The following is an 18,754-nucleotide window of genomic DNA, read 5'->3' as shown; positions in this document are numbered from 1 at the left end:
TTTACCTACTTTGATTTGTAATGATATCTTTGGTTTTTTTAGTCATGTATTAAATTCCTGTATGTAATAGGGACTTTTTGGGGTATTTTGTGTAGTATTTGTTCATGTTGTCTTATTCCATATTTGTATATACTGAAATATATAAATATATACACATTGTTTTTGAATTTTATTTTATTTATTTTTTTAACACATATATATTTTAATTTTCCTTTACTCACTGTTATTTTTTAAGGGCTTTTATTTTAATTTATTTTTCATGTGTTTTGTTTTGGTAACCACACCTGTTTTTCTTCCAAATTAACTTTATTTCACTGTCAAGTTAAAAAAAATCTGTTGGCATTTTTATTATAATTGCATTAACTCAAAAAAAAAGTTCTTGAAGACATGATCTACAGCTTTTCTTTTTCTTCTAGGAACATAATAGGAATCTAAAATTTTAAAATTTAGGAATCTAAAATTTCAAGACCTTTGCCGTATACCTGGAGAATTGCCAAACTGGATTGGGCCTGAATTAACTAGAGAGATTTCAGAGATCTTCCCCTATTTGGCAGAAGTTAAGATGATCAAAGTACAAAGACTTTTCCATGGATTGGCAATTCCTGATAAACATGAGAAAGTAGAATTTGAACTGGAAATGGAATTTGGGAAACACAAAAATATTGCAATTTCATCATTTTGCTCTTTTGTCCTTAAAGTTAGAGATCTTTCCGCTCACACATAGGTACCTTATGAGGGAGACATAAATGAGACTATAAAAGGCTTCTGATTAGGTTCAGAAGCTAGCCAACCTTCTTTTTATGCTGTGACCATCTAGCTATAGAAGTAAATGATAGAATTTCCTTAATCAGGGAGAGGTTCAGTTCTGACAGGTGGCTTTAGGACATTGGACTCCCAATCGATGCCCTCAAGTAACGCTGGAGACCCAGAGGCATGCCTAGTAGTCAACACAGTTGCCGCTCGTGTGATTAAGTCTTCATCTATACACATTTTAAAAAAAGTAATTAATTAAATTTTTTTTTTTGGCTGTGTTGGGTCTTCGTTGCTGCCCACAGGCTTTCTCTAGTTGTGGTGAGCAGGGGCTACTCTTCATTGTGGCGCGCGGGCTTCTCACTGCCGTGGCTTCTCTTGTTGCAGAGCTTGGGATCTAGGCACGTGGGCTTCAGTAGTTGTGGCACGCAGGCTTCAGTAGTTGTGGCCTGTGGGCTTAGTTGCTCTGCGGCATGTGAAATCTTCCCGGACCAGGGCTTGAACCTGTGTCCCCTGCATTGGCAGGGGATTCTTAACCACTGCGTCACCAGGGAAGTCCCAAGTCTTCATCTGTATCCTTCATCACGGTGCTGTTGTGCAGGTGGCTTGTTGCTCACTTTCTTTTTGGCCTCAGTTTCACCAACTCGCCCCGTGGGCTAGTGGAGGCCCTGCTTTTCATCTACTGTCTGTTCAATAGTGACTTTACCCAAGACTGGAATCAATGAAAATTTTCTTACGCCAATTTCAGAGTCCGGGATACTGATGCTTTGAAGTCAATTGCTATTTGTTTTTAAAATTGCTGTTTTAAAGTCCCTTTTTCATGTGGTATATGATGAGTTTGGAAAAGCTAAATCTTGAGGACAGAATTTCAGTAAGCATTTAAAACTACCGTAATAGAATACCAGAATTTTTCCAATGCACTTTCATGGGTAGAATCGAATTGCTAAATTTTCCCATCGAAATATGGAAATGGTGATACACTATGGCTTATAAATAAGTCTTTTACCAGCCCTTTAATACATTGTGCTCATCTTTGAAAAATAATCTACTGGAAGCAATTTTTTAATTTTTACATTGCCTTTTTATCCCAGGTGAAGTGTTTGTCTTAAACGATGGTGGAGAAGTTGATTTAGACCTTGGAAATTATGAAAGGTTCTTGGACATTAATCTTTATAAAGACAACAATATCACCACTGGGAAGATATATCAGCATGTGATCAATAAAGAGAGGCGTGGCGATTACCTGGGGAAAACAGTACAAGGTATTATATTCCACAGACATTAGGGGCCCTATGTGCTGAGCACTCACACCCTGCTCAAAATAGACCTGAAGATGAGGGGGTCCCTGTGCTCTACAAGCTCCAGTCCTTTTCAGATCCCTGTTTTCTCCTCCTTTTCTTTCCTTCTTTTTTTTTTTCCTCCAGTTTTATTGAGCTATAATTGACATACAGCGCTGTATAAGTTTAGGGTGTACAACGTAATGATTTGACTTACATACATCATGGATTGATGACCGCAATAAGTTTAGTGAACATCCATCATCTCTGATAGATGCAAAATTAAAGAAACAGACAAAAATATTTCCCTTGTGATGAAAACTCTTAGGATTTACTCTCAACAACTTTCATATATAACATAGAGTAGCGTTAATTATATTTATCATGGTGTGTATTACATCCCTAGTACTTATTTATCTTATGACTGGAAGTTTGTACCTTTTGACTACCTTCATCCAGTTCTCCCTGCCCCATAACCACAAATCTGATCTGTCTCTTTTATGAGTTTGTTCGTTTTTGACGTATAACTGACCTGCAACACTATGTTAGTTCCTGTTACAGAACATAGTGGTTTGATGTTTTTATACATTTCAAAATGATCACCGCGATGTCACCATACAAACTTTTACTTTTCATTTTCTTCAAAGGTTTCAAGTTCATCCTCCATGTTCCTGATTGTATTTTCATCAGTCTTTTTTTTTTTTTTAAACTAATGTCATTGTTTCCTTTAGTCCATGTTTCTGTCCTCTTTCTCTTTCTCTCTTTAGCTTTTATTTATAAAATCCATGGGGAACCATTTATTCATCACACATCTGATTGGGGTATAGATTTATTTTGGTTTGTTTTTGTCTGTCCTTTATTTAATATGTTCTTTTTCTACTTTTTTCTTGTATCTTTGCATGGATGATGATTACTCCCCTTTGAAGAAGAACAGTGATGGGGGGGACGTGGGGGGGTGCGGGGATTGAACTGGAGGGCAGCATGATATGACCCTTTTTTCACCAACCCTTTTCATGGGGGGTATGATTCTTATTCTCTTTTGTCCTTGAAGAGAGACCCACAGGCCCCCCCCCCCGCTTGTATTCATAAGTTCCTACGTGGTAGGGTAAAGGTGCTAATTCCCCATCCCCTTTAAATCACCTTCATGTTGGAAAGCAGCTGAGAAGTAGATAAAGAAGTTGGACAGATGGAGATCAAAAGATCAGCTATGTTACTGCTGACACTGGACGGTGTGGTTTAGATCTTAGCTACAATTGCACTTGCTAATAGTTTTCCCCCAAGTGTAGGTATTGGGAAGACCCGGGGGAGGGAGAGTTGCTGCCCCATACCTGCCACGTCCCAAACTTGGGGAGAGGGCAAGGCCCCAGACCTGGGCCTTGACCCCATCCCTGGCTGCCCACGTGGAGGCAGAGCCGGACCTACCCCGCCCTCCCAGAAAGGGGTCGGGCTGGGCATGTGTGGTGGGTCGTTCCAAACGCACCAATCAGAGACGACTTCCGCCTCGCGGGAGCAGCCGGGGGGCTGGGGAGCTGCAGGTGGCGGTGGAGCAGATGACGGGCGCTCTCCGCGTCAGCTTCCCAGAGGCCAACATTCCTGCTTTGTACATCACATTAGGTTAGTTGGCTGCATCTTTTTGTCTCTTGGGCTGAGATTAGCAGCCTCAGGCCCCTGGTCAGCATGCAGGCCTCGTCTACACCCTCTGAGTGACCCTTCCACACTGGCTGGCGAATTGCCCAGGGTCTGCAGGGCTGGGCCACTCTGAGACCTTCTTCCCCTTGGAGTCCAGTATTCAGCACCCTTGGCAGCCCTCCTTGCACAGTTTTTAGTTGGCATTATAGGTGTTTTCTATAGATAGCATCAAAGATGGCATTTCTTCTCTCTCTCTGTGGTTGGTCGATTTCAAGGGAAATGGCATAACATTTAAATGACTAAACCTATGTTGCATCGATAGTATTAATTTCAGTGAGATGGATAATTGAGGACTGTAGCTTGTCTAATTTGCCAGGTGGGTTTCAGGTTATTTGGGAGGTCTAAAGACACTAATACATTCATTTCTCATGACCATGACCATGAAATAAGCTTTTGTGCTAATTATTACTTCTTTCTACAGTTGTCCCTCACATTACTGATGCTGTCCAGGAGTGGGTTATGAATCAAGCCATGGTGCCTGTGGATGGTCATAAGGAAGAGCCCCAAATATGTGTTATTGAGGCAAGCATGGAACTTTTCGTTATAATTTTATATCCTTATGGGTTTTTAAGCAGCTGGTCTTCATTCATTCAACAGATATGTGTAGATGGCCTCATGTGTGCTGGACACCGGCCTAGGAGGTGGGATTACAGCAGGGAGCGACATAGATGGCCCCTGCTTTTGTGGTCACAAGTCAGTGGGCAAGATTGGCTTAAACTGGGTGATTACTCCTGGGGTGGGCGTGCAGCAGTCTGCAAGTGCGGACTGACCAGTCACAGAATGCATTCTACTGAGTGCCGTTTGCAAAGTGCTTTGGAAGTAGAGAGAGACCAAGTTAGGGAAGTCCGACTGTAGAGGTGATTTGGAGGTGAGAAGTGAGTACTAGCTGTTTAAAGAAAGAGCTTAGTATTTGAACTTGCCGCTTGTTCACTGCTTCCCTTCCTCTCAACGTGCAGAATGAGAATAACATCCATGTACTCCTTATCTAAAGGTCAGTTGACCTAATTGCCAGACGGGACAGCAGAATAATGAACATTTTGGTTCCTAGAGGCAGACTCCCCAAGTTCACATTTCTGCCCTCACCCCCAAGTGGCGTATGGCTTAGTGGTTAAGAGTCTGGAGTCAGACTGCTTGGGTTCATAGCCCAGCTGGTTCACTTACCAGCTGGGTGACCTTGGCCAAGTTTGCTTAACTGCTCTGTGCCTCAATTTATTCATCTACCGAGTGGGAATAATGTTTTGAGGATTAAATAAGCCAATACGTTTAGTGCTTAGATTGTGTTGGATCTATACTAAGTGCTCGGAAATTATTAACCATTACATTGTACTCATCTGTAACAATATGATAGTGTAATATTGTAATAACAACAAGATAATAATAACAGGGTTGTTGCAAGAATTAAATATAATAATGTAAAAAGCACTTGGCCATGTCTGGCATTTAGGAGGTGCTCAATAAACATGTTAGCTGCTATTATTGTCAGCGTTATCAGTGTTTGCAAATAGATATTATGCTACCCACAATATCCATTTCGTTAATAGTAGAGCTGATAATCTTAACGTAAATGCGCTGTACTATCATATATTAATTATATATTTTGCTACTGTAATGGTATGGTTGATAAACTTAATGTAAATGTATAAGTGTGCTATATAAAATTTTCTCTCCCTTTGTATTTCTTCCTTCACAATTTACGAGGAAAGAGAGGATGCTTCCTTTATAATTTTTAAAAAATCGGAGTATAACATAAACACAGAAAAGTGCACATATCACAGATGTATAGCTTGGTGAAGTTTTATAAACTGACCACGTCTGCATAACTAGGCTTGCTTCCTTTAAAAAAATTTAATATCTAATACAGTGAATAGTTTGCAAACAAATCGAGGCAATGATAAAGACAAATAGTGTGAGAAAAGAGAAAGGCAGGAAAAGTGTCAGGAGAATAACATCTGATATGAGAACAAAGATGTAAACCGGGGCATACCTTGACTCTACGGTGAAGGAGACTTGCACGGTCACTCTCTTTATTGATTTTCAGTTTTTAGGACCCATCTCCAGGATGAATCAGAGAAACCTTAAAAGCAGGAATGTGTCATCAACTTTGAAAAGAGGGATCGTGAGGTGGAGGGGGTGGAGGAGTGCTGGAGGGGAAGGGGGGTGGGCAGAACCTCATTTTACACTGCGAGGGTCTACAGATACTGTTAGTATTTGGCTGAAAAAGAAGCAAAAGTATCTCAGGTTAGGAAAGTAACCAGTAGAATTAACAATTGAGATTGGTATCTGGGGATGGGGGTACCAGAGAGCTGCATCCTTATCTGTCACAGCAGGAAGTACACCTACGTTCATTACAGGGTGTCTGAAATAGCTAAGTTGAGGAAGAGCTGAGATGGATGAGCTTTGGTTTAGAGATATGGAGGTAACTACCAGAAGAAATCCCAACAAAGAAGTTAAAGCGCTTGCCGGGCTTCCCTGGTGGCACAGTGGTTAAGAATCCGCCTGCCAGTGCAGGGGACATGGGTTTGAGCCCTGGTCCAGGAAGATCCCACATGCTGCGGAGCAACTAAGCCCATGCACCACAACTACTGAGCTTGCGCTCTAGAGCCTGCGAGCCACAACTACTGAGCCTGCGAGCCACAACTACTGAAGCCCGTGCACCTAGAGCCCGTGCTCTGCAACAAGAGAAGCCACCACAATGAGAAGCTCGCGCACCGCAACGAAGCGTAGCTCCCGCTCCCCGCAACTAGAGAAAGCCCGTGCGCAGCAACGAAGACCCAATGCAGCCAAAAATAAATAAACAAAGTAAATAAAAAAATAAAGTGCTTGCCTTGGGGAATCAGACTTGGGAGAGGGAAGAGTGGGGCAGGGAACTCTTGCTTTCTATTGTAAGCTCTGCTGTACAATTTGGTTTTTAACCATGTGCATGCATTATTTTACTTTTTGAAAAAAACTTATTAATGTCAACTTGAAGGTGCCATTTAGCAATTTCAAAATCTTAAAGATCAGCCCAAGACTGATTTTATTCAAGCCCAGCAAAGGGTCGGACAAGCCCTCACACCTTTGGTTTACAGTGGTTATTTGTTGCAGAGTACCACCTTGTCCAATATGGTAGCCACTCTCCACATGGGGCTGTTGAGCATGTGAAAGTAGCCCGTCCAAACTGAGACGTGCTGTGAGTTTAAAATATAACTGGGTTTCAAAGACTTAGTATGAAAAAAAAAAGAATGTAAAGTGCCTCATAATTTAAAAAAAATTGGTGATGTTGAAATGATAATATTTTCGATACACCCTGCTACATAAAATATAGTGTTAAAATTAATTTCTCCACTTTAATTTTGCTTTTTTCCCATTTATTTATTTATTTATTTTTGGCTGCGTTGGGTCTTCGTTGCTGCACGCGGGCTTTCTCCAGTTGCAGCGAGCCGGGGCTACTCTTCGTTGCGGTGCGCGGGCTTCTCATTGCGGTGGCTTCTCTCGTTGTGGAGCTCGGGCTCTTGGCGCAGAGCGCGGGCTCTTGGCGCACGGGCTTCAGTAGTTGTGGCACGTGGGCTCAGTAGTTGTGGCTCACGGGCTCTAGAGCACAGGCTCAGTAGTTGTGGCGCACAGGCTTTGTTGCTGCGTGGCATGTGGGATCTTCCCAGACCAGGGCCTGAACCTGTGTCCCCTGAGTTGGCGGGTGGATTCTTTTTTTTTTTAATTTTAATTTTTTATTTTTTAACATCTTTATTGGAGTATGATTGCTTTACAATGGCGTGTTAGTTTCTGCTTTATAACAAAGTGAATCAGCTATACATATACATATATCCCCATATCTCCTCCCTCTTGCATCTCCCTCCCACCCTCCCTATCCCACCCCTCTAGGTGGTCACAGAGCACTGAGCTGATCTCCCCGTGCTAAGCGGCTGCTTCCCACTAGCTATCGATTTTACATTTCGTAGTGTATATATGTCCATGCCACTCTCTCACTTCATCCCAGCATACCCTTCCCCCACCCCGTGTCCTCAAGTCCATTCTCTACGTCTGCGTCTTCATTCCTGTCCTGTCCCTAGGTTCTTCATAACCATTTTTTAAAAATTCCATGTATATGTGTTAGCATGCGGTATTTGTTTTTCTCTTTCTAACTTACTTCACTCTGTGTGACAGACTCTGGGTCCATCCACCTCATGACAAATAACTCAATTTCGTTTCTTTTTATGGCTGAGTAATATTCCATTGTATATATGTGCCATATCTTCTTTAACAAGAAGAAGAAGTGTTCATCTGTCAGTGAACACTTAGGTTGCTTCCATGTCCTGGCTGTTGTAAATAGAGCTGCAATGAACATTGTGGTACATGACTCTTTTTGAATTATGGTTTTCTCAGGGTATATGCCCAGTAGTGGGATTCCTGGGTCATATGGTAGTTCAATTTTAGTTTTTTAAGGAACCTCCATACTGTTCTCCATAGTGGCTGTATCAATTTGCATTCCCACCAAGAGTCAAGAGAGTTCCCTTTTCTTCACACCCTCTCCAGCATTTATTATGTGTAGATTTTTTGATGATGGCCATTCTGACTGGTGTGAGGTGATACCTCATTGTAGTTTTGATTTGCATTTCTCTAATGATTAATGATGTTGAGCATTCTTTCATGTGTTTGTTGGCAATCTGTATATCTTCTTTGGAGAAATGTCTATTTAGGTCTTCTGCCCATTTTTGGATTGGGTTGTTTGTTTTTTTGATATTGAGCTGCATGAGCTGCTTGTAAATTTTGGAGATTAATCCTTTGTCAGTTGCTTCATTTGCAAATATCTCCTCCTATTCTGAGGGTTGTCTTTTCCTCTTGTTTATGGTTTCCTTTGCTGTGCCAAAGCTTTGAAATTTCATTAGGTCCCATTTGTTCATTTCTGTTTTTATTTCCATTTCTCTAGGAGGTGGGTCAAAAAGGATCTTGCTGTGATTTATGTCATAGAATCTTCTGCCTGTGTTTTCCTCTAAGAGTTTTATAGTGTCTAGCAGGTGGATTCTTAACCACTGCCACCAGGGAAGTCCCTATATTGTGAATTGATGAGCATCATAAATTTCGTCAACATCCATCATCTCACATAGTTACAAAGTTTTTTTTTCTTGTGATGAGAACTTTTAAGATTTACTCTCTCAGCAACTTTCAGAGAAGATTCCTTTCCTTAAAGGCAAAATGGACATTGCACATCCCATAAATTTGTTTGCTGCTTCAGCTTTGGTTTGGATAGATCTTTTTTTTTTTTTTTTTTTTATAAATTTATTTATTTATTTATGTTGGCTGTGTTGCGTCTTCGTTTCTGTGTGAGGGCTTCCTCTAGGTGTGGCAAGCGGGGGCCACTCTTCATCGCGGTGCGCGGGCCTCTCACTGTTGCGGCCTCTTGTTGCGGAGCATGAGCTCCAGACGCGCAGGCTCAGCAGTTGTGGCTCACGGGCCCAGTTGCTCCGCGGCATGTGGGATCTTCCCAGACCAGGGCTCGAACCCGTGCCCCCTGCATTAGCAGGCAGATTCTCAACCACTGCGCCACCAGGGAAGCCCTGGATAGATCTTAACATGTTGTTATGGGTGATATTTTCCCTGTTGTGCGAGGAAGGAATTAACTTAGGGCTACTCTAGGAATAACACTGAAAGTTTCTGATCACAATGACGATAATGGTGAACCAGAGGAGAAATGGGACTTTCCAAATTGGCAGAGAGGGTGCAGTGGGGGTGGAAGCAGGTAACGTTTAAAGCTTTTGCTTCCTTTTCCGGATTCCCTGCTTACTCCCAGAATAGCCCCCATCAAAACCCAGAAAATGCGTCCTTATGGTTTAGTTTAAGTGCAGACCTCTTTTTTTCCTACATATTTTCCCCCCCATTGGATTCTGGTGTATGATAGTTAGTGAGCACTTACACCCCTCACCCCCTGCCAGTTTCCTGATTTCATGTTTTATTTCTTGGATTTTCATAATTAAGTTTGTCATTCATTTACAGAATGATCATACATTTCTATCTGTTCCATAGCCAGGAGAATTGAATTTTAATTATGTTTTGTTATCTTAGTTAAAGTTAGTAAAGAATAATTTCTTCTGTAGCAATGAAATCCTCAGACTTCTTAGTTTGATTCTGTTGTAATTATGGTAACAGGTACTAGAACGCTGTGACCTAGGGCTTATATTGAATTTCAAGACCGTTCTGTCCTGTCCTGACCACTAACCTAAACTCCCAGTGCTGTGTGCAGGGCTCTGGATTTGTGCTGGAGATACGGCAGGCAAGTTCCTGCCCTCATGGGCCTTACAGCCCAGTGGGGTAGAGAGACAGGAGATAAGGACTCAAATAAAATAATGGCACCTTGTGCTGTGTTACTAGGAAGGGGAGAGACAGGGTGCTTTAGGTGGGTGGTCAGGGTTGGGCTCTCTGGGGGGGACACAGCTCCCCGGGCTGAAGGATAAAATGGAAGTAAGGTGTAGATGATGAAGGTGGGTAGGAGGGCCTAAGGGGCAGGAAGGAAGACCGTAACCCATGTGAGGACCTAAAAGGCCAGTGGGGCTGGAGCACAGAGGTGGAGGCTGGGGGAGTAGGGGGATGGGAAGGGGGCAGGTGGGAGTGGGGCATGAGATGAGATTAGAGATATGTTTCAGGGTCAGATCATGTAGGGCCTTTTGTTGGCTGCCTAAAGGAGTTTAGATTTTATTTTTAGTCAAGCAGAGAGCTGCTGAAGGTTATAAGCATGGGAGAGATGTATTCTGAGTTTTAAAAGGTCACTCTGCTGCTGTATGACAGACGGTTGGTAGGACAGGAGAGGGTGGAAGCTGGGAGGCCATTAAAATTGGGGGCAGCCAACTTTTTCTGTAAAGGGCCAGATAGTAAATATGTTTGGTTTTGCAGGTCAGGGAGTCTCTGTCACAGCTACTCCACTCTGCCATTGCAGTGCCCAAGCAGCCTTAGGTGACGTGTGGGTGGGCGTGGCCGTGTGCCAGTATAGCTTCATGTGTGAAAATAGACAGTAGGCCATCTTAGCCACCGCAGGCGTAGACGATTGCCATAATCCCTGCAAAAGATGGTGTTGGCTTGGGCGTCTAGGGTGGTAGTGGTGGAAATAGCAGTGGAGAGATTTTCAAGAATGTTTTGGAGGTACAGCTCACTGGACAGGGTTGGGTAAGGAAAAGGCGGGAATGGAGGATGATTTCCAGACCTCTAGCTTGAACCCGTTAGTGGTAGGAGATGCTGTTGCTGAGATGAGGGAGAAGCCCCCAGACAAACAGGCCCAGGGCTGTGGGGACCAGGGGTTCAGTTTGGGCCATGGTACGTTTGAATACTTACTGATCCATCCAAGATGTCACGGGCACGTTGGCTTCAAAGCCCAGCGGCACTGGGAGGAGAGGTCCGGGCTGCAAGTAGATTTTGGACCTAGTCGAGTAGCTGAAGCCAGGAAAGGTGGTGAATCCTGGGCCTGGGCCCACCATGATCTCTTCCTCCTCAGCATCCCGATTATTCCACTTCGTGCTCAAGTTTTGCTCTTGCTTTATTGTTCTTTAGCTCTGCCTTATTCTCCTCGCTAAACTCCGAGCTGCTCAGGAGCAGGTTGTCTTAAGTTCTTCCCAGCAGCTCCTTTAAAGTGTTGAGCCCATAGTAGATGCTCAAATGCTAAAGAATTAATTTAAAAATCTGGGTGATAATCTTTAAGTATTTAAATATGGTGAGGATGAATGCGTTAAGGTGAAATTTTATCCTTGTCTAAAGTAAAATGCTTAAGTAACATTATTGGAAGTACAATGTAAATTAAGTTAACATTTGTCAAAGGATTACACTGTCAGGAATATTCTCGGGGCTTTTGGTACTACTTCTTTCAGAGAGACAGCATGTTTTAGTACAAGTGATTTAATTCTGGTAGTACCACCATTACAAGGAGACTGTTGAGCTGCATACAGGTGTGTGTGTGTGTGTGTGTGTGTGTGTATGTGTGTTTGTTTGTGTATGTGTGTTCATGAAGAGAGAGAGAGAGAGAGAGAGAGAGAGAGAGAGAGAGAGAGACACAGACAGAGAGAGACAGAGAGAGGGAGAATGCTAACTGTTTCACACTGGGCAGAACCAGATGGCTCTCCCTTTTCTCATATTGTCACCGGATTTCAATTCTCCCTTCCAATGGGACCACTGGTAGAAACTAACTGATCTCACTCCTCTGTGGTGTATATTCTGGATCTTTTAATCTGCTTAGGAATTCCCTTCTCTTTTCTTAAAGTGCTCTTTTTTTTTTTTAAACAAACCCTTTTTTTAAAAAAAAATTATTTATTTATTTATTTTTGGCTGCGTTGGGTCTTCGTTGCTGCACGCGGGCTTTTCCCTAGTTGGGGCGAGCGGGGCTACTCTTCATTGCGGTGCGCGGGCTTCTCATTGCGGTGGCTTCTCTTGTTGCGGAGCACGGGCTCTAGGCACGCGGGCTTCAGTGGTTGTGACTCGTGGGCTCTAGAGCACAGGCTCGGTAGTTGTGGCACACGGGCTTAGTTGCTCCGTGGCATGTGGGATCTTCCCAGAGCAGGGCTCGAACCTGTGTCCCCTGCCTTGGCAGGCAGATTCTTAACCACTGTGCCACCAGGGAAGTCCCACTCCTTTTCTTTAAAAAAATTTTTTTTCAGTCTTGATGAGGTGAAGCGTTGACAGCCTATTAGTGATCCCCATTTTGGGGGGACTTCAGTTCTCACGCTTAGTGTATTAAGAATTGTTGTGTTAGTCTGTGTACCACGGAAGCTATCTGATCTCTTGTGTCTTTTTTTTCCATTCCCAGCTGGGTGGCACCATTGGAGACATTGAAGGAATGCCATTTGTGGAAGCGTTCAGACAATTCCAGTTTAAAGCAAAAAGAGAGAATTTCTGTAATATCCATGTTAGCCTTGTCCCACAGGTGAGCTTTCCAGATAAGTGTGTAGTCAGCAACTCCTGTAGGTCTTCCTATGATACTCTGTTTATTCCACTTTCTTTTTGTTTTGGCCGCATCGTGTGGCATGTGGGATCTTAGTTCCCTGACCAGGGATTGAACCTGCGCCCCCTGCAGTGAAAGTGCAGAGTCAACCACTGGACTGCCAGGGAAGCCCCCTATTCCAAATTTTAAACCAGGAAGCCATTCATTATCCAGAAGAGCTAGATGTCCAGTGTACTGACAGTGACCCATTTCTTTTCAGCCCAGTGCTACTGGAGAACAGAAAACCAAACCCACACAAAACAGTGTCCGTGCGTTGAGGGGGTTAGGCCTGTCTCCCGATCTGGTGAGTTAAAGAGAGTGGGTAAGTTTCTTGGAATAGGACCTCCATTTCTTAAACTATAACATCATCTAAGTCCTTCCTAGCTCTTAAATGGTTTCTATGACTGAGCTTTTTGTATCTGGGAGCTGGGGAAGGCTTATTCCCTCATCCTCAAGTGTCGCTTCACGCATTTCTAAATTGGCCATCTCTTCTTCTCCAGGTCCTCATTTGATTGGCCACACTGACATCTGGGCAAGTGCAATGTCCTGTCATCTGTGTGGTCCCTGGGTCCCTTAGAAGGAGGTGGGACCTGGGAGATTTTCCTATGAGCCTGCTAGGTGGGGCTATCCCTGCTCTTATTTATAGCAGTAATCCAGTTATTGCCAGTAGTCTAGATCAGAGGCTGGCAAGTAAGGGCCTGCAGACCTGCCTCCTGTAAAGGAAGTTGTCCACATTTATCTCTGGCTACCTTTGCTCATGGCGGTACCGTGAGGAGTCAGGGCAGGAGCTGCACGACCTGCAAAGCCTAAAGCTTTTACCATCTGGCCCTTTAGCGAAAAGTTTGCCAACCCTTGGTCTGGCTCTATTCTTGTAGTTTTAAAGAAGTAACATATGTGAGCCTCGAGTCTGTTCGCTAGAAATGCCTTGACATTTCCTACCGGTGGATTTGTGTTGAGTTTGGTTACACTTGCTTATATTAGTGCTCAGACCGATTTCTAGTAGCCCAGTGGAACGCCCAGGTTGGAGAAATGCCCACTCGGTCAAATCTTCTGGAGCAAAATTAATGTAGCGTCCTCCTGAAAATCAGTGGCGGTGTGAACAGCCCAATTCCTGTCTGCTAACCCCGTGCGTAATCGACTTTGACAGATTGTCTGCCGAAGTTCAACGCCCATCGAAATGGCTGTGAAGGAAAAGATTTCTATGTTTTGTCACGTGAACCCTGAACAGGTTAGTGCTGCTCTTCAGATTTGAATGCCTTGCAGGCACTTCTGCTGATGCCAGCATTTCACACCTCTTAAGTTATCGTATTACTTTTCACAACATTTATAAAAGATCTGGGGGACTCATATGCAACTACGGCTCCCTTGCCCTTAAGTGAACAGTCTTGAGACTCCTGAAATAGATTGTGTGTTTCACTCCTTAAGTTTTAATTGTAGGTACAAAACCAGGTGGGTGGTTTTTTTTAACTCGCAGTCCAACCTCTAGAGAGAGAACCATTTGAAGCCTGCTTATCGTCTCTTTATCTTGTCTTTCCAGGACACTTACGGCTTTTACTTTGATTTCTCTTTTGTACTTGTTACAGCTTAACTCACCCCAAACCACACATTACGGTGACATTCACACTATCACTTCTGATTACATCTGTGACCTCAGCTCAGTTCACTGCTACGAAAACCACTGTGACGTGGGTTCAGGTCCTCTGTTCTGCAGGACTTTCCACCTGGATATCCAAGAGCCGGCTTTTCTTTTCTCTTTCATCTGCTTATCTCTGTCTCTTGTTTGCCATAAGGCTCAGGCACAAGGGATTGGAGTTTAAAAAGTGATATGACGTGTGCTCAGGAAAAGGGCGAGGTTTGTCGGAAACCTTTTGTTTTCTTCAGATTAGCTCGGGGTTCTCTGAAGCCTAAAAACCACCTAATCAGATTTCTGAGTCTCAGGAGGCAGGCTGATGTATTCACTGCCTGATGCTTCAGGGTCAGTGCACAAGTCTGCATTCCTTTGAAAAATGTGATAGCAGGTTTAAAGCACTCTCCTATATCTGTGTGTTGTCAAGCCATTTTGGTTTTGTTCCGTTGTTTTTTGTAAATAGTACTTGGTGTGGGTATCACACACATTTAACCTGGTTTCCGAAGTAGAAGGATACAGCTTTTAGAGTTGGGTTGCTGAGAGCTCTGCGAACAGATGATACAGTCCAAACTTTCAACCGTATGGAGTCTCTTTTCTTTTCTTTTTTTTTTGGCCATGCCACATGGCTTGTGGGATCTTAGTTCCCCGACCAGAGATTGAACCTGGGTCACGGCAGTGAAAGTGCCGAGTCCTAACCACTGGACCGCCAGGGAATTCTTGAGTTTATTTTCTTTATAAGTATAGATTCTGAAGCATGTTCTATCTCATCAGTCCACAGGCTAGTCTATTAGCCATTTTTTAGCACACTGCTTTTTTTTAAAAAAAATTTTTATTGGAGTATAGTTGATTTACAATGTTGTGTTAGTTTCTGCTGTACAGCAAAGTGAATCGGCTATACATATACATATATCTATCTACTCTTTTTTAGATTCTTTTCCCATATAGGTCATGACAGAGTATGGAGTGCCCTGTGCTATACAGTAGGTTCTTATTAGTTATCTATATTTTATATACGGTAGTGTGTATATGTCAATCCCAATCTTCCAATATCCCCCCCATTACTCCCCCCCCCACCCAGTAACCATAAGTTTGTTTTCTACATCTGTCAGCACATTGCTTTTTCTCATATGAGTTAATTCTCCCATTTCTTAGTTCTTGGTGAACTTGCGTTTAGAGCTCTTCTCACCTGGATTGCTGAGGAGGAAATAGAAAGTCACAGGTGTCTCTGTGATGTTCTCTGTTACCATGATATTTGAAAAAATGTCTCTGGCTTGGAGGATAAATGAGTAAATAGCTCCACACCTCATGCCTTCCACTTGTGGGAGTTGTGGCTGTCCAGAGATTTATCAATAATTTTAATTAATAATTGGGATGGAGCGTCATATCAGTGACATCTTGGCACTTTGAATTGTATCAGGGAATGCATGGATGAGACACAATAGTCTTAAGTATCAAGTTGTCCATGTCCAAACAGCTTAGGAACCCTTGGTTGGATAGCTATGGATTGGGAAAGACCGAACACATAGAGTTGGCAGAACATTTCTTGGCATTTATTTAGGATGTGGCAGATCCTTAAATGCCTGCCAGTGGCCCTTTGCATGTACCTGAGAGGGTGGTGAAAGCTCGTTAGGGTGTGAAAAACAACCACACCACCTGGCACTTAAAAGAGGCAGCAGCAACAACAAATGAGTGAACAAACAAACTTCATACCCACACTTAGAAGACAAGGTGTATGTATTCATTGCTACTGCCTTAACCTAGGCTTAGAAGATGGTGCCTTGGGCCATGTGTCTTGGATACTGACATAAAGCATTCATGTTCCAATACCAAGTCTCTGACACCCCCTGGGGTTCCTGCAGTTCAACTCAGACACTAACCACCTGGAGTGAGCATCAGACTCCGCAGGTCTTTATAAGACTGCCGTGCACTTCAGACACTCGCCGCAGGTTTCTGTTGTCCCAAGCCACCCACACTTCTGCCGGGCTGACTACAAAGTTGAAGCTTCCCATGACCACCTCAAGTTTGATAATTCTCTAGAATGACTCACACCTCCGAAAGTGCTATATTTATGATTACTGTTTAATTGTAAAGGGTGCAGGTGAAGAGCCAGATGAAGAGACACATAGGGCAAGGTCTAGGAGAGTCCCAGACACAAGAACTTTTATCCCTGTGGAGTCAGGGTGCACCCCCTTCCCAGTACATCTGTAAATTCACCGGCGAGGATGCTCCCCTGAGTCCTGATGTTCAGCCTTTTGATTGGAGTTTCATTACGTAGGCATGATGGAGTGAATCATTGGTCACCTGATTGAACTCAGTCTCTAGCCCCTGTCCCCTCCGTGGAGGTCAGGTGGCTGAAAGTTCCAGCCTTCTAATGACCTGCTTGGTTTTTCTGGTGACCAGCTCCCATCCTGAAGTCATCTAGGGGCCACCCTGCATCACCTCATTAACTTAACAAAGTTACCCCTATAACTCAGGAAATTTTGAATGTTTTTGAAGCCCTGTGCCAGGAACTACGAACAAAGAATGTGTATATAGGGAAAAAAATATATATATTCTACCATAACATCCATGGTTCCAGATGTAGAATAATGACTTCAAAGTGTTTTGTAATTAGATCCAAGTCACCTTGTGTTAATTCTGACTCCTGTTTAGGTTGCTGTGTTCTTGGTTTTCTTCCGTCAGTAAAAATAAACTGCTATCTCTCTTGAGTTTTACCTCATTCCTACATTCATTTTTGTGGCATACTTGAGTTGTTCCATTAAATATGGTGTTTTATCATCATTGATCAGGTTATATGTATCCACGATGTTTCTTCCACCTACCGAGTACCTGTGCTTTTGGAGGAACAAGGCATCGTTAAATATTTCAAAGAGAGATTGGATCTGCCTATTGGGGATTCTGCAAGCAATTTGCTTTTCAAGTGGAAAAATATGGCTGACAGGTACTGTGAAAGGAATTACTAATGTAAGTTTTCATAATTCTTAGGTTTGGGGGTAGCACTGAGGTGTACCTTGAAAGGTAACTATGTAGCGTTCCACTTTCCACATGGGTATGTTTGGTTCTGGAAACGTCTAAAGCTCTAGCATATTGTTAGGGTGTTTTGCTGTACGCTGAAGATTTCTGGGGCCTTTGATTTTGCTCTACTAAAGCAAAGTGAATTGAAGGCATTTGGATTCCAGCATTTTAAAAAACTTTTGGAAGCATTTATTTATTGGTTTATTATTTCGTTTCTGAATGTTTTAAACAGTTTAAAATGCTACAGGCTTTGTTTTGTTTTGTTTTGCTTATTTTTAAGATTTGGCTAACATTTCTTAAAGAAAATCCTTCTGAATGGGAAGTTTTGCCTATGGCATTGTTGTTCTATCCTGCAGTTAACTATCAGTATCGGCATTAAAAACCCCTGTTAGGTTTTAGCTTTAAGACAGTCATATTAATTTCAGCAAGGTTTGTCTAATTTGATGTCATATACAGATTAAATCCCCATCACCTGTTTTCTTTTACTAAATGTTGCTGAGGCGTGACTCCATAAAGTCCCGGCTGCTTGACTTCTCCTGCAGCTGAAGTAGAGGCAGTAGACGCAGTAGTTGCGAATGAAGGCTTTGGTGTTGCTAAGGAGTAGATCTTAAAAGTTCTTATCACACAAAAAAATTTGTAACTGTGCGCGGTGATAGATGTTAACTAGAATATTGCGGTCATCATTTCGTAATATATAAATATATTGAATCATTAGGTTGTACATCTGGAACTAATGTAATGTATGTCAGTTACATCTCAATGAAAAAACGTAAGCTCTGGTGTCAGGCACCATAGATTCAGAGCCCAGCTTCTCCTTTCACTAGCTGTTTTTGAGTTTGGGTAGATTACTTAACCTCTCTGGGCTTATTCTCCCATCCATATATAACTGGGGGGATACTGGTACCACGTTGTGACACTTATGAGAGAAAATACACCAGGCCTTAACATCACATCAGGCACTGTTGGTTACTGATGTCGGTAACAATAATTTAAATGATTTGATGATGACAAAAGCACTGACCTTTGGTAGATGACCAGTAGATTGAAAGTTATTTTGCCCTTTCACTTTAAAATTTTAAAAGCGTTTTAGAATTTCTGGGGCAAGAAGAATCACGAACAAAGCACATTTTCTGAACTTAGGTGCCCCCGTGACTGGTGATACAACTAAGCCCCTGTCCTCCAGAATGCTTAAGGAATCAGTCTCTTCGTAGGAATTTTCTGAGTAGCTTGGGGTTGATCCTCTTTAAGCACTAGAAACTTTAATATTTTAACTCTTCGTGTTGGAAATAGTTCTAAATTTTACTCTATGCCTCTGTGCTTTTTAAAGCCAGGGTTTGGTTTTTGTATTAGTTTCCTGTGTCTGCTGTAATAAGTTACCACAAAATGGGTGGCTTAAACCAATAGAAATTTGTTCTGTCACAGTTGTGGAGGTTAGAAGACCTAAATCAAGGTGTCAGCAGGGTT

At 42.7% G+C, this 18,754-nt stretch overlaps 1 protein-coding gene across 11 annotated transcripts in view; it reads left to right on the top strand.

Annotated features, from left to right (window-relative positions):
• CTPS2 (CTP synthase 2) overlaps positions 1 to 18,754 on the top strand; it is a 109,104-nt gene that overhangs the window by 10,494 nt on the left and 79,856 nt on the right. For all 11 annotated transcript variants that reach the window (XR_004348088.1, XR_004348089.1, XM_032620059.1 and 8 more), the window contains 6 exons: positions 1,842 to 2,012; positions 4,138 to 4,238; positions 12,475 to 12,591; positions 12,869 to 12,952; positions 13,796 to 13,876; positions 17,065 to 17,216. Coding sequence is in view for 9 of the 11 variants with exons in the window: in XM_032620059.1 (XP_032475950.1) it covers positions 1,842 to 2,012; positions 4,138 to 4,238; positions 12,475 to 12,591; positions 12,869 to 12,952; positions 13,796 to 13,876; positions 17,065 to 17,216 (706 nt within the window). In the remaining 2 variants the exon portion in view is untranslated. The remainder of the gene's footprint in view (positions 1 to 1,841; positions 2,013 to 4,137; positions 4,239 to 12,474; positions 12,592 to 12,868; positions 12,953 to 13,795; positions 13,877 to 17,064; positions 17,217 to 18,754) is intronic.

Source organism: Phocoena sinus, chromosome X (genome assembly GCF_008692025.1).
Source record: "Phocoena sinus isolate mPhoSin1 chromosome X, mPhoSin1.pri, whole genome shotgun sequence".
Classification (NCBI taxonomy): Eukaryota; Metazoa; Chordata; class Mammalia; order Artiodactyla; family Phocoenidae; genus Phocoena; species Phocoena sinus.
Note: the sequence above shows the minus strand (reverse complement) of the source record. Positions and strands in the feature narration are given on the sequence as shown.